Source organism: Colossoma macropomum, unplaced genomic scaffold, assembly GCF_904425465.1.
Source record: "Colossoma macropomum unplaced genomic scaffold, Colossoma_macropomum, whole genome shotgun sequence".
NCBI classification, from domain to species: domain Eukaryota; kingdom Metazoa; phylum Chordata; class Actinopteri; order Characiformes; family Serrasalmidae; genus Colossoma; species Colossoma macropomum.
Genome location: NW_023494806.1, coordinates 18,106,745 through 18,120,783, shown reverse-complemented (window position 1 = coordinate 18,120,783; position 14,039 = coordinate 18,106,745). Strand labels below are relative to the sequence as shown.

At 40.5% G+C, this 14,039-nt stretch overlaps 4 protein-coding genes across 4 annotated transcripts; 3 read left to right on the top strand and 1 right to left on the bottom strand.

The window, feature by feature from the left end:
• Positions 1-4,264: 4,264 nt before the first annotated feature.
• LOC118827297 (histone H2B-like) lies at positions 4,265-4,812 on the top strand. The gene has a single exon (XM_036598606.1). The coding sequence runs from the start codon at positions 4,438-4,440 to the stop codon at positions 4,810-4,812; it is 375 nt and encodes a 124-aa protein (XP_036454499.1). The 5' UTR covers positions 4,265-4,437.
• A 2,270-nt stretch (positions 4,813-7,082) lies between these two features.
• On the top strand, positions 7,083-7,751 carry LOC118827451 (histone H2A-like). Its single transcript, XM_036598819.1, has one exon. It carries the CDS (start codon positions 7,182-7,184, stop codon positions 7,566-7,568), a length of 387 nt encoding a protein of 128 aa, XP_036454712.1. The 5' UTR covers positions 7,083-7,181; the 3' UTR covers positions 7,569-7,751.
• A 280-nt stretch (positions 7,752-8,031) lies between these two features.
• On the top strand, positions 8,032-8,935 carry LOC118827450 (histone H3). Its single transcript, XM_036598818.1, has one exon. The coding sequence runs from the start codon at positions 8,154-8,156 to the stop codon at positions 8,562-8,564; it is 411 nt and encodes a 136-aa protein (XP_036454711.1). The 5' UTR covers positions 8,032-8,153; the 3' UTR covers positions 8,565-8,935.
• Positions 8,907-9,669, bottom strand: LOC118827453 (histone H2B-like). Its single transcript, XM_036598820.1, has one exon. It carries the CDS (start codon positions 9,279-9,281, stop codon positions 8,907-8,909), a length of 375 nt encoding a protein of 124 aa, XP_036454713.1. The 5' UTR covers positions 9,282-9,669.
• Between the last annotated feature and the right edge of the window lie 4,370 nt (positions 9,670-14,039).

Genomic DNA, 14,039 nt, shown 5'->3' with positions numbered 1-14,039 from the left:
ACATTCTCAAGAAGGAAAGATGGCTAAGAAACAGCTAAAGAGGAGAAAACCTGAAGAACAACGACTGAGAAAGAAATACCTAGATCAGGCATGGGTGAAGAGTTGTGTTTACATCAGTGAGGCATTTCAACGGTGGAGAGAGCTGAACGAGGCTGAAGTTGCTTCCTATCTGCCAGCTTCTTGTTCAAATTCTACCTTAAATAGTGAAGCAATTCAAACAAGATAATGGCGAAAAAGAAGCTAATTTCTGCTTCATCGAAAGTTGAAAGGCATGAAAGGAGATGAGGAGTTTGCTCTGTTTCTGCATATCAGGTTCACATTAACTTATTTTTGCTGTTTTCCTGTTTGCTAATGCGGCTATCAACGATTGCTAAGCAGTGATCGAAGGGCTGAGGAAAATGGGGCAGGTTTTAGATGGTCTGATTGGCTCAGTCCCTGATGTTGGCAGTCTAGTCGCACACTTTTCTTGTAGTACAGCACACACCTTTTGTCATATACTGGACACTGCATTGTATACTACTGATGAAGAATAGCATGCAGTATACAGTATATACTTATGCAGTATGCAGTACACAGTATGCTACTTTGAACAGCTCCACATTTTTTTCATTCGATCCGATCCTGTGTAATACCAAGGCTAATATCCAATACCAATACAGATATTTTGAATTTGACAATGACAAATGGTAAATGTGAGCAAAATCATCACAGAAAGTCTGTCATTAATATTAATCTTTCAGAAATCAGAAGTCCCTTTTTTGCTTCTTTTTTAATAACATCACTTAATAAGATAGCTCTGACAGCATATGTCATCCAGGTATCCTTGGTGTACTGGAGAAATTCATGTTGGTCACATACTGCTTACTACTTTAGGGCACAATCAGTATGCGAGCAGTATGTTGTAGGCTATATTTAAGACAGCCAATGGAATGGCCCATCCAGACTATGCTATGACTCATAAGTGCTCAAAAATATAACAGCAGTGTTAAAATGTTTTATGCACTTCTTTGGTCAGGAAATGAATGCATTCTTCTATATAACTATTTACAAAGTATGAAATTGCTCAATTGCTCCATATAGACCTTTCTATCAGTCATTGCGTCATCACATCCAGCTGTAAATAGTGGCGTTATCTAACTTCTGCCTGCACCGTTTAACAGAGCAGCAATGAAGTGTTGCCAGTTTTCAGTCCGCCTCAAAATGTTTTCTTTGGCCTTAGTGAGGATAACACTGCTACTCACTTTAACCTCACCACAAGCATAGGGCCTAGCTCTAAAACTGCTATCATTTACTCTATCTACAGAAGCCTAAGGCTTACACTATGTACATGATAAGCCTGAGGTCAAGCTGAAAGGCTACTTTTGCTTACACTACCTTCATCATGAGCCTAAGACTTAAAATACACATAGAGTAAGTAACAGGACCTATAGAGCTAGGCCTTAGATTTATGCTTTACGTTAACTTCCTCACAAACCTAAGGCCTTGCTCTGAAACCACTGTTACTGATTTCACTACAATAAAGGCATGAGGCCTAGCTGAAAGCCTTTTTTGCTTACTCTGACTTCATCATAAGCCAAACGCCTCCTTTTATTCATGCTGTCTACATCAGGAGCCTCATACCTAACTAGAAGCCTACTCATTAACCTGCCTTTACTTACTTTGACCTCATCATAAGCCTGAGGCATAGATGTGAGCCTACATATGCTCATGCTAACCACTTCCAAAGCTTGAAGCTGAGCCCCGTACCTACTATTGCTTTATAAAACTTCATCTTACGCCTGGGGCCTAGCTTTAAATCTACTCGTACATACACTCCAACTATGATATAAGTCTGAGGCCTAGTTGGAAGCCTCATTTTGCTTATTCTGACTTCGTCATAAGCCAAAGGCCTTGTCCTTAATCTACCTTGACATTCTCCAGCTTCCCCATAAACTGAAGGCCAAGCTCTAAACCTAATATTACAGGCCCAGTTGAAAGGCAAAGAATTTGGCTTACTCAAACTACATCATCAGCTGAAGGCCTAGCTCTTTTCCTGCTTTCATTTCTCCAGCTTCATCATAAGTCTAATGGCTCTCTATAGATCTCTGTTCACTCACTCTAACTCTATCACTTTCACATTCTCTAACTCCAACTTAAACCGAAGGCCTAGCTCTTTACCAGCTAACCTCTCTCTCTGCTGCAAGGATGGACAGACTTTACAGAACACTGTCAAAAAATCACATTTAACTTTATGAGAAACTGTAGTGAACTTTCTTTAGAGTGGCTTCATAACGCTGTTTAAAATGTTTATGACCAATGTCGTTGTAGCAAATTGAAACTAAGAAGAAACAACAACAAGTATATTACCGACATAAAAATTTAAGTGAAAAGTAGAGTCTAAAAAAAATTTGATTTTTCTTTGAAGGCCATAACATAATCAATCCCAGCTGGCACGTGACCGACCTTCAATGTTGAAATATGGTTAAAATAATGTCAGTTGTCGTTTCAATGTTGAAAAAACATTAATATTAAATGGTTGTGAAAAGGTTCACAAAATACTATCAAATAGTATAGTAAAAAATAAATCAACATTGAAATTTCAACTTTAAATCAACATAATATCAAGCATTCTGCTTTATAAATATGATCATTATTATTAGTTTATTAGCATTTTTTATATTTTCATCATAAGACCATTTCAAAAATCAAAATTTATATGTTAAAAATAGCAAACAACAGCAACAATAATAGTAAATGGAAAATGAAGTTTGTGGAAAAAAAGCTGGCTTGCTGACCATTGTAACAACACAAAAACTATGTCATTTTTTTTTCATCTTATCTGTTTTTTATTTTGTAACTCTTCTTATTATTTTTATATTTTAATCTCTTACTTGTTGTGTTGTTTATGTGTGTGCTGATTTGACGTACAGCACTTTGGTCAACACAAGTTGTTTCAAGAATGCTTGAGTGGGAACAGCGTTTAGAGCTTCAGGAAACTTGGGAAGTCTTCAAAATGCAAAATCCAACAAACAAACAAACAAATAGACAAATTAATTAATAGAGTAAGAAGTAGAAATTAGTTGTACATTACCTTATATATTGTGTCTGATATTAAATCTCATATTATGCAAAGTGTGTGCTTGTTTATTAATAACAATACTAAATATTTTACAGTCTAATAGTCTATATGTGGAAAACCCTGTTATCTAGAGTCTCCAGATCTGTTCTTATATGAAATCTGCAGTGTGCAGATTTGATCCTCTGGGCCTCTAAAGCTGCACTTATAACCCATACATCTCTACAGAAGCGTGATATCAATATAAACCTCAATATAAAGTACTTAATTTACCTTTTTACAGTGTTGACAGCCTCTCCATCATCTGCAGGACACACGCTCTTGTTCCGTTCATAATAGCACAAGCCTCATTTTTAGACAAATGAAAGCTGCACCACTTGATGCATTTACTTGTAAGAGCTTTGAGTTATTATGCTGGAAAATGTTTGAGATCAGTGAAAATGGTGGCGTCTGTTTCTTCCTTTGGTTTCTCAGTGTGACAGAATATTTTTCTTTTCATCTAAAATAATCATTTGTAAATAATTGATCTTACCAGTTTGTATCGTATTCGTGGCATCGTATTCACCGCTTCACACACATCTAAAGAACACAGAGCGATACGCTGTAGAGTCTTTTAGAAAATTTGTGAGGTTGCATAAATAAAATGGGAAATACAGTGTGTCTAATGCACTTTCTCGGACTTTATTTTTACAGATTTCTTACTCCACAACAGTGTGTTTCTTTTACATTCCAGTGTTTGCCTTGTGTGTTTTCCTTTATACCATAGTGTGTGCTGTTTTCTCTGTAGTGTCCGTTGTGCGTGGCTTCGCCTCCTGTGCCTTGGTTTCCGTCACCTACACCCAGCACGCCAAGAGGGAGACCATTACCGACATTGATGTGGTGTACACCCTGAAACTTCAGGGACGCACCCTGTACGGCTTCGGAGGTTGAACACTCAACTCGGACAACGCAAAACCCAACGGCTCTTTCAAGAGCCCTCATAGACCCACCAGAAGAGCTTTTCCGTATGACCATTCAGTAATAATCAAAACAACAGACTTTCCATTATAACAAAAACTTACTATACTTAGAATATGCCTAATAGGGACATTCATAATGTACACGACACACAGTACAACTAAGAATGCATGGGAAGGTGAACAAAGGAGAAGTCTTCAGTTGGTGGGGGCAGGGGAAGATGAGGAGGAGGCGGAGGAAGATGGGGATGGGGGATGGGGTGGGCGGAGTTGTTAGTTGTCCGCCTAGTGAGACGTTAATTGTCGTCCAATGATCGTTTGATGGCAATCAGAAGGGTGGAGCTATAATTTGAATATCGGGGTCTAGATAAGCCGCTGCCGGGCGCCCGTCCTCGTTCTTTTGTTTTATTCGAAGACGAGATAGTCATGCCTGAGCCAGCCAAGTCCGCACCAAAAAAGGGATCCAAGAAAGCCGTGACCAAGACGGCTGGTAAGGGAGGAAAGAAGCGCAGAAAGTCCCGGAAGGAGAGCTATGCTATCTATGTGTACAAGGTGCTAAAGCAGGTCCACCCTGACACCGGTATTTCTTCTAAGGCGATGGGCATCATGAACTCGTTCGTCAACGACGTCTTCGAGCGTATCGCCGGTGAGTCGTCCCGTTTGGCTCATTACAACAAACGCTCCACCATCACCTCCAGGGAGATCCAGACCGCCGTACGCCTTCTTCTTCCCGGTGAGCTGGCCAAGCACGCCGTGTCCGAGGGAACCAAGGCCGTCACCAAGTACACCAGCTCCAAGTAAAATTAAATTAGTTAATTAGTTAATTAAACCCAACGGTTCTTTTAAGAGCCACCCACATTTTCACCCAAAGAACCATTCTCCGTTTTGTGAATGTGAAGGAAAGCAGGATATTTCTTAGAAGGTAGGGCGAAATTATAAAATAGTTCTGCCCCATTAGTTTTCCTGCATAATTACTTGGTCTGCCCGTTACTCTATTGTGTGGGTAATGGTAAGGTTTGTAGTAAAATAATGTGTAAGTGCAAATGAGTTTAACCATTGTGTGTGTGTGTGTGTGTGTGTGTGTGTGCATGTGCGAGTTCCAGCATCTGATAGATCTGCAGACACTGGCCTTATGCAAGCATGCTGTGTAAAATATAGGAAACATCGAGAGAATTAGTTTTCGGTTTTAATGCAACTAAACCTCATTTTGATTTTTGCCTTTCTTTACATGTAGTATTCATGAATAAAAATCATTGTGTGCACATTCATGTATGTTTGTTTTATAAGAACTGTTTACTTACACATTCATTTAATGTGTAATGAGTATGTTACAGTAGGTTAGATGCTAGGCCTTAAGTCTGTGATGTAGAGTCAGGCATTAGGCTCATGATGCAGTTAGAGTAAGTAAAAGTCAGCCTTAGGCTAATGCTAAAGTGCCACTGAGTACAGGCAGGTTAAGAGCTAAGCCTTAGGCTATTGCTAATGGTAGAGTAAGCAAAAGTAGTTTTATATAGGTTTATCACTAAGCCTCTGCCTTCTAAAGTATTCAGAGTAAGTAAAGGTAGCTTATGTAGATAGAATTAATGTATGGCAAGGCCTTAGGCTTCAGAAGAAGAGTGAACAAAATAAGCTTTCAAGCTAGGCCCCAGGCTTAAAATGTAGACTGTAATTGAGAGTAGGTTAGCGTGTGTAGCAGAAGCTGTGGAGCTACAGTTAAATGATGTTAAAGTTAACTTGTTGTAGTTAGAGGAGGCCCAATTAGTCTTACAGCTAAGCCTCAAGCTTATCATGTAGTTAGAGTAACAGTAAATTTTGAGTTAGGCCTTTTTTGAGGTTTATCATGTAGTTATTAGATAAAATTAAAGTAGATTCAGGGCAAGACCTTGACTATTGCTGAAGTCAGAGTAAGGTAACCTTACATAGTTTCTTTGATTATCTTTCACATCATAATTAACATCATTAGTTTTTGTTGTCAAGAATGATTTCATTATTTCCAAACCAAGAAGTAAAATATATTTTCAAAGATAATCATAGGCCAAGGCCTTTAAACTTTATTCATGTTTTGTATGACTACAATTCAATATAGTTACAACTAAGTCTCTATGTATGTGCTTTTCTCTTTCAAGGACATTTTAGTTCTTAGATGGAAGAAATAGGTTCTTCTCTGTGTGTGTGCCTCTCCTAGATGAGGCCTACTTGGCACACACCACTGCACTTTTGCATTTACACTCAGGGTCACCGACACACACACAGAGAAAAAGCTGCACGCGCGGCCAAGAAAGTCGCTAAGTCTCCTAAGAAAGCCAAGAAGCCGGCGGCCAAGACCCCGAAGAAGACAAAGACCGTCAAGCCCAAAGCAGCAAAAAAGGCCGCCTCCAAGAAGTAAACATGCCGTTCACCTTCATGTCCAGTTTCCCCCATTGAAAAACTGCTCTTTTAAGAGCCACCCACATATTCCTCTCAAAGAGTTAGATTTTCCTTCGTGCTGCACATACAAAGTCATTACTAGTCGGTAGTGATATTATAGAAAAGCGCCAGACTCGACATTATAATCGAGTTGCAATTTGTATTTACATGGATGAGAACAGGAGCTGAAATGGGGTAGAAAAACAGCGAGGAAACAGGGACTTTGTTTCCTTCTTTCTCTTCATCTCTTTCTATAATAATAATAATAATAATACAAAACCAAGATTGATGGCTATAAAACAAGTAAGAAGAGAGTGTTATCAATTGTATAAAAGTATATACAATAATGAAACAAAACCTATTTCATATGTATCTGCAGCACATAACAAAACAGAAAAAAGTTAATTATTAAATGTATTTTTGTAATTTAGAAGTAAAAAAGGACACCTATAGTACATATATACATATATAACAGGGTAAAAAGAAAGGTTGTGGTTTGGTGGTCACTCACTGTCCTGGAGCGAATAACACTCGTATATAACTGGCTACAGATGGATGGACACACACACACGAGCGGGTGAAGCAGAGGGCTTGGAGAAGAACAGTGGGCGGACCCTAAAGTTTGACGACGCTAATATGATTGGTTGTTGGATGCCATCGCATTTTAGCCAATAGAAACGTAGCAGCTTTGACTATATGAAGGGCGATCGGAAACCGTTGTCCTTTATTTCAGTTTAGTTCAGCGAGTTTAACGGAAGTGTAAGATGAGTGGAAGAGGGAAAACCGGAGGTAAGGCTAGGGCCAAGGCCAAGACTCGCTCATCCCGCGCTGGCCTGCAGTTTCCTGTGGGCCGTGTTCACAGGCTTCTGCGCAAAGGTAACTATGCTGAGCGCGTCGGCGCCGGTGCTCCCGTCTACTTGGCAGCCGTGCTGGAGTATCTGACCGCTGAGATCCTCGAGTTGGCCGGCAACGCCGCTCGCGACAACAAGAAGACCCGTATCATTCCTCGTCATCTGCAGTTGGCCGTACGTAACGACGAGGAGTTGAACAAACTCCTTGGAGGAGTGACCATCGCTCAGGGTGGCGTGCTGCCCAACATTCAGGCTGTACTGCTGCCCAAGAAGACCGAGAAGGCGGCCAAGACCAAGTAAACTAAATTTCTCCGCTGAATTTTAAACCCAAAGGCTCTTTTAAGAGCCACCCATCATAGCAAAAAAAGTGCAGTTTTTTTACTTATCTTTTTTTTCCATGCAGAAAAGCAGTTGTCGATCGTCACAGGTTATTGTGTGTACATTAGAATAAAATAAAAGGATCACAGCATCACCATGTCCTACGATTGCATACTGAATAAAATTTAGCGGTTCTACTCGAACACATAAAGCGAATAAACCTACATGAACGTCTGTATAACTGCGCGAGTGAAGGTGAAATAGCAGGCGTGTAATAATGAATGAACAAAAAAATCTGAGTAACATTACACACGACGTGTAGGAAAGAATAAAAATAATGGTGGTACAGGAGCCCGCCAAGGCGTTGGGGCAGTGTCTTGTGATTTGAAAATGTTGACGCGGCAGAAGACGCCCAATAGCGTTTAGCCAACGCGTGGGGAGCCGTTCAATGGGAGGCGGGCACATTCAAGACGCCCAATAAGTGGCGAGCAGCTCGAACGCTTAAAAGGGCCGTGGTGTGTGCACGAACTCATTCCGTATCTTCATTAGAGAAACAGAGAGTTTGACATGGCAAGAACTAAGCAGACCGCTCGTAAGTCCACCGGTGGCAAAGCCCCGAGGAAGCAGCTGGCTACCAAGGCTGCTCGTAAGAGCGCCCCGGCTACTGGCGGTGTGAAGAAGCCTCACCGTTACAGGCCTGGCACTGTGGCTCTGAGGGAAATCCGCCGTTATCAGAAATCCACAGAGCTGTTGATCCGCAAGCTGCCCTTCCAGCGCCTGGTGCGTGAGATCGCTCAGGATTTCAAGACCGATCTCCGCTTTCAGAGCTCTGCCGTCATGGCCCTGCAGGAGGCTAGCGAGGCGTACTTGGTGGGTCTGTTCGAGGATACTAATCTGTGCGCCATTCATGCCAAGAGAGTCACCATCATGCCTAAGGACATCCAGTTGGCCCGCCGTATCCGCGGAGAGCGCGCTTAAATGAATTGGAGTGCTCCCAAGTTGTACCAGAACACCCAAAAGGCTCTTTTAAGAGCCACCTAACTCTTGCAGTGCAAAAGAGCAGGTGTTCTAGCAAACCCCGAGTTCTGTTATGTGCTGTGATAACAACTGATATGTGAAAAGTACTCGTGTGACACTGCTTATATTTTAGCAGCTGATACTCATTCCGTCTTTGAGCAGTGTCCGTAGTGTAGTGAAGTAGTTTAGAGCCTCTCCGTTATAATAAGGGAAACAAACTCACATAACAGAAAAAGCTTTTCAAGCGGAAACGCGGGTGGCTCTTAAAAGAGCCGTTGGGTTAAATTAAGTCTTGCCAACTTTTTACTTGGAGCTGGTGTACTTGGTGACGGCCTTGGTGCCCTCGGACACGGCGTGCTTGGCCAGCTCACCGGGAAGAAGCAGGCGCACGGCGGTCTGGATCTCCCTGGAGGTGATGGTGGAGCGTTTGTTGTAATGAGCCAAACGGGACGCCTCACCAGCGATACGCTCGAAGATGTCATTGACGAACGAGTTCATGATGCCCATCGCTTTGGAGGAAATACCGGTGTCGGGGTGGACCTGCTTCAGTACCTTATACACGTAAATAGCATAGCTCTCTTTCCTGGACTTCCTGCGCTTCTTGCCTCCTTTACCAGCCGTCTTGGTCACGGCTTTCTTGGATCCCTTTTTTGGTGCGGACTTGGCTGCCTCAGGCATAACTATCTCGTCTTCGAATAAAACTGACTAATGAATAATAGAGCCCGGCACCGGCTTTTCTAGACTCGCTTATTCAAATTATAAGCTCCGACCCTTCTAAATGCAGACAAACGATCATTGGATGGACAATCAATGGTTCGATTTGTGGACAACTCCCAGCTTTCCTCCACCCCTTTTCCTCCTCCTCTCCCCTCCTCTCCCCTCCGTGGCGGAGCCACGCACTACAGACATTACAGAGAAAACAGCACACATGATGGAATCAAGGAAAACACACAAGGCAAACATTGCCATGAAATAAATATCACTCGTATTATTATAACTATCACTATTACCAATACAATTTTTAGTAGTAACATCGCAATGAAATAAATAAAATAAAGAAATAAAATTCAACACAATCTCATTCAAAACGATGTAATGTAGTTTAGCTTCACAAACTGAACGTAAGTGCAAGATGAGTGGAAGAGGAAAAACCGGCGGTTGCTGAACTTTGTATTGTTAATTTAGTTCAGTGCCTTGCGGCTCTGAATTTGAACTTATTTCTTCCCTATTTTTGATCCCAAGCTCAAAGTGAACTATGAAATCTAACAAAACTTTGAAGTTTAAAGAAACTATGTCCCAGAGGGGAGCCCCCCCACCAGTGGTGGGGAGGCATTGGGCTAAACTACGCTATGTGGCCCCTGGAGAAGCTCCAAATCGTTCAGAAGTGGGATCTCAGCTGTTACGGAGCCAATGGATAAATGCACAAGATATCCATTCATTTATAGCACTTCCAAATCGCAAAGACTTTGAAATAATTTTTCTTCAGGACAGAGCTTTGCAGAGTTTTACTCAAATCTTTAATGCTGGTGTTGGAAATGGTTTCTGGAAGGATTGGGAGCTGGACACCTCTGCTCCACAAGATGTTAGATTCATCCATGTGAAGTTCTGGACCGGCAAGGTGGCGGATGCTGATGTTGAGCAGTACCTACGCAGGTACTGTGAGATCTTACAGCCTGTGTTTAAACCTCTGGATCAGTTTGGCCTGTGGTATGGAGTCCGCCGTTATAAAGTGAAGCTACATCATAATCCTGATGGTAGCCTTTACCAGATTCCAAATTCGATCGCTTTGGGGCCGTATAACGGCAGGATCTCATACCCTGGTCAGGTTCAGAGGTGCTACATCTGTGGTTCCCAAGACCATCAAGTGAAAGACTGTGAGGCCTTGAAGTGTTGGAAGTGCGGGGAGCTTGGGCATAAAGGTAAAGAGTGCAAAAACACAGAACTATGCGATTTGTGCCAGGAACGAGGCCACACTTACTTTAAATGCCCAAGCTCTTATAGCAATAAAGCACGTGGACCAACACCAAAGCAATCTACTGACATCAACACAGCTCAAAATGGAGAACATCAGGAGGACACGGCACCTCAAACCAGTGAGGTCATCCAAGAAGCCCAGGACAGCATTGAGGGTCCAGCTCAGATTAACAATGGAAGAGAGGAAAACTCTGCAAGTTCCACCAGCGACAGCTCTGACACCAGCTCCAGTGGCAGCAGTGATTCCAATTCAGACGACTCAGATTCCAGCGAGGGGATTCTTCCCCCATCGGGACATCAGAAAGTGTCACCTGGACAAGAAGGCACCGGAGCAGGAATGACGTATGGACAGCAGTTACAGGAGAACAAAGGTGATGCTGTTCCTCTTACTCCTCACATTTCTAACAGTCTTCACAGTGGAAGTCTTCCCTCCACAAAGTCTAGCACTTCCATTCTAAGTGTGGCTAAGAAGCGCAGAAAAAGAGCGACCATACCAAGTTCCAGTGTTCAGAAAAAAATGAAGGAATAAGAACTTTTTGAACATAGAGACAAAACCGTATATTATGTACTATTTCTTATTCTTTAAATGTCTGTTAATATCATATCTATTAATGTTAGAGGAGTACGCACAGAACGATATAGAAAGATGAAAGTAGAGAGTTTAAACAACAAAAAATGTGACATTATATGTGCACAAGAGTTGAGGTTGAAGGATAATAATGACATTAATAGCGTTAAGGAAATGTGGTGTGGGGGTCCTGCCATCTTGTCTGTGGGTGAGGACAGTGCTGACGGGGTGGGAATCTTCTTCAAACACGATGCTGAGATTATTAAAAGTAGAGAAATTGTGCCCGGCAGGTTACTATTAGTAGATTGTGTGTACAGGAATGTTAAGTTAAGAATTGTTAATATATATACACCCCCTGACAGAGCTGGCAAGATGAGATTATTTTATAAACTGTATGAGCTACTTTGTGTGGGATTTGGGGTTATATTGTGTGGAGATTTTAACGTTATAACAGAAGAAAATGATAGAATACCAATTAAAGACATTCCCCTGTCTAGAGATGGGAAACTTCTTAAAAAAGTGTGTGACACGTGTAAAATGGTAGATGCCTTTAGGGAAATCTACCTAAATAAACCAGGCTGCACACGGATAGATAGTCATGTTAAAACCAGAATAGACGGAGTTTATGTGTCTAGTAACATTAAGGTTTCGTATTATAAAACTGAGTGTTTGGTAGAATCTGATCATTTGGCAGTGAATGTGAGGATGAATTTGGGTGTTAATGAACAGCGAGGATACTGGAAACTGAATACAAAATGTTTAAAGAATAAAGAAAGGGTTTTAGGGCTAAAGCAAGAGATTAAAAGGATTAAAGATCTGAAGGTTTTAACACGCTCAGGGATTGATATGTAGTTGGTTTTCAAAAAACAAGTACAGTCGTTTTTTAAATATAAATGTAAGGAATTAAATAAAGAGAGAAATGAGTATTATAATACCTTAATGCTAGAATTTGTGGAATTACAAAGCAAACAACATCGAAATGCAGAAGATGAAGATGAATTATCTAAAATTAAATCAGAATTATCGCAGATAAATAATGAATTTTTTTTAAATGTACAGCTTCAAGCAGGTTTACGTACCGACTTAACAGGAAATGCACAAAATGTAATCAAAAAACTTAATGAAAAGAGAGAAAATAAAATAATTAGAGGAATAAAAGATGATCATGGTAACAAACGTACAATAAAAGGTCGTTTTATGATTGATAATTTATGCATAGTTAGGGACCTCATTTCAGACGAGCAAACTGAGGACTTCTGTCTAATCAGTCTGGACCAGAAAAAGGCTTTTGATTTTGTTTCGAGGGAGTACTTGTGGCAAGTGATGGAGTGCTATGGTTATCCTCTAAAATTCATAGATACGGTGAAAGTCTTGTATAAGAAATCAATAGTTCAGATTAATGTAAATGGAGTTTTAACATAAAGGTTTGAGATTCACATAGGGGTTAAACAGGGATGCCCTCTGAGTGCTGCACTCTATATCATGGCCATAAGTCCTCTTTTGAACAAAATCAAGCAGGACCCTCGTATTTCTGGGGTGACTAATAAATTGGGTGCACAGGTCAAAACCTCGGCTTATGCAGACGATATAACAGTGTTTGTTAAAAGTCAGAGTGAATTTAATGTGGTATATGAACATTTTAAAAACTATGAAGAGGTCGCTGGGGCGAAACTAAACACAGATAAGACGGAGGGAATATGGCTGGGTGGAAATAAACCGCCTCACATGAGTTTAGATATGAAGGAAGAGATCAAAACAGAGCTTGAACAATGGAAAGTCTCAAATTCTAAAACCAAGAGCCAAATTATTAAAACTTTTGTTTTGTCCAAATTGCTGTTCTTAGCCACAGTTTCCCCCCCCAATGGTAAATGCATCATGAAGCTAAATAAAATGTGTGTGCGATTCATTTGGGGCACTTCAAGGGAAGTCACTAAAAGGGAAATTTTATATAAATCTAAAACTTTAGGGGGTCTCGGTGCAATGGACATTGGTTTGAAACTTAAAATAGCTTATTGTAAAATAGTAGCACAGGCAATAAAGAGATGTGCAGTGTGGCTGGGGGACACTAGAAGTTGGGGGAAAAAGAAAGGAAAGGCAAGAAAAAATGTTCCATACCACAAATTAATATATGGCAATTTTACTTTTAAATATGCAAAGCTTAAGATTGACTAGTGTAACTTTTCTAGTAAAAAGATCTATAACGTTATAAGCGAACACATCTATGAAGGTCTCTATCAACATAAACATCTCAATGAAGCAGAGAGTAAAATATGTATCAGAAACATCCAATCAGCGCACATCTCTGAGAACATGAGGGACATAGCATGGCTAATCAGTGTGGGAAGATTAGCTGTACGATGTGTTGTTAAGTGGAGCTGCTACGTTACCACGAAACTATGTCCAGCTGCTAACTGTGATGAAGATGAGACTATTGAACATCTGTTAATTCACTGCAAACGATCTGTGGATGTGTGGAAAAGACTAAAAGCTCTAGGTGTTAAATTCAATATAAATGTTAAGTCTATAATGTTTGGAAATTTTGAGGAAAGATTGTCAAAGAATGTTAAAGATTTTTATTGGTTGATTGTATTACTAACTGCAAACTTTGGAAAACAAGATGTAAAATGGTAATGCAACAGATGCAAATCCCCACAGAAGTTGCTTTTTAAACAGAGAACTTTTGAACTGAAACGCCTGTGAACAATGGACAGAAAATCAAAATATCCCTGGACTCTGCTGGACTTTTTCTCATTTAAATTAATTTTAAATTTGTGTATAATTGTATTTTAGATGGATTTGTTGTGTTTGTGTGTAAAATGGTATTCATGTGACTTTGTATTGATTTTTGATATGTATGTAATTGAAATATTTAATAAAGTTTATTTAAAAAGGAA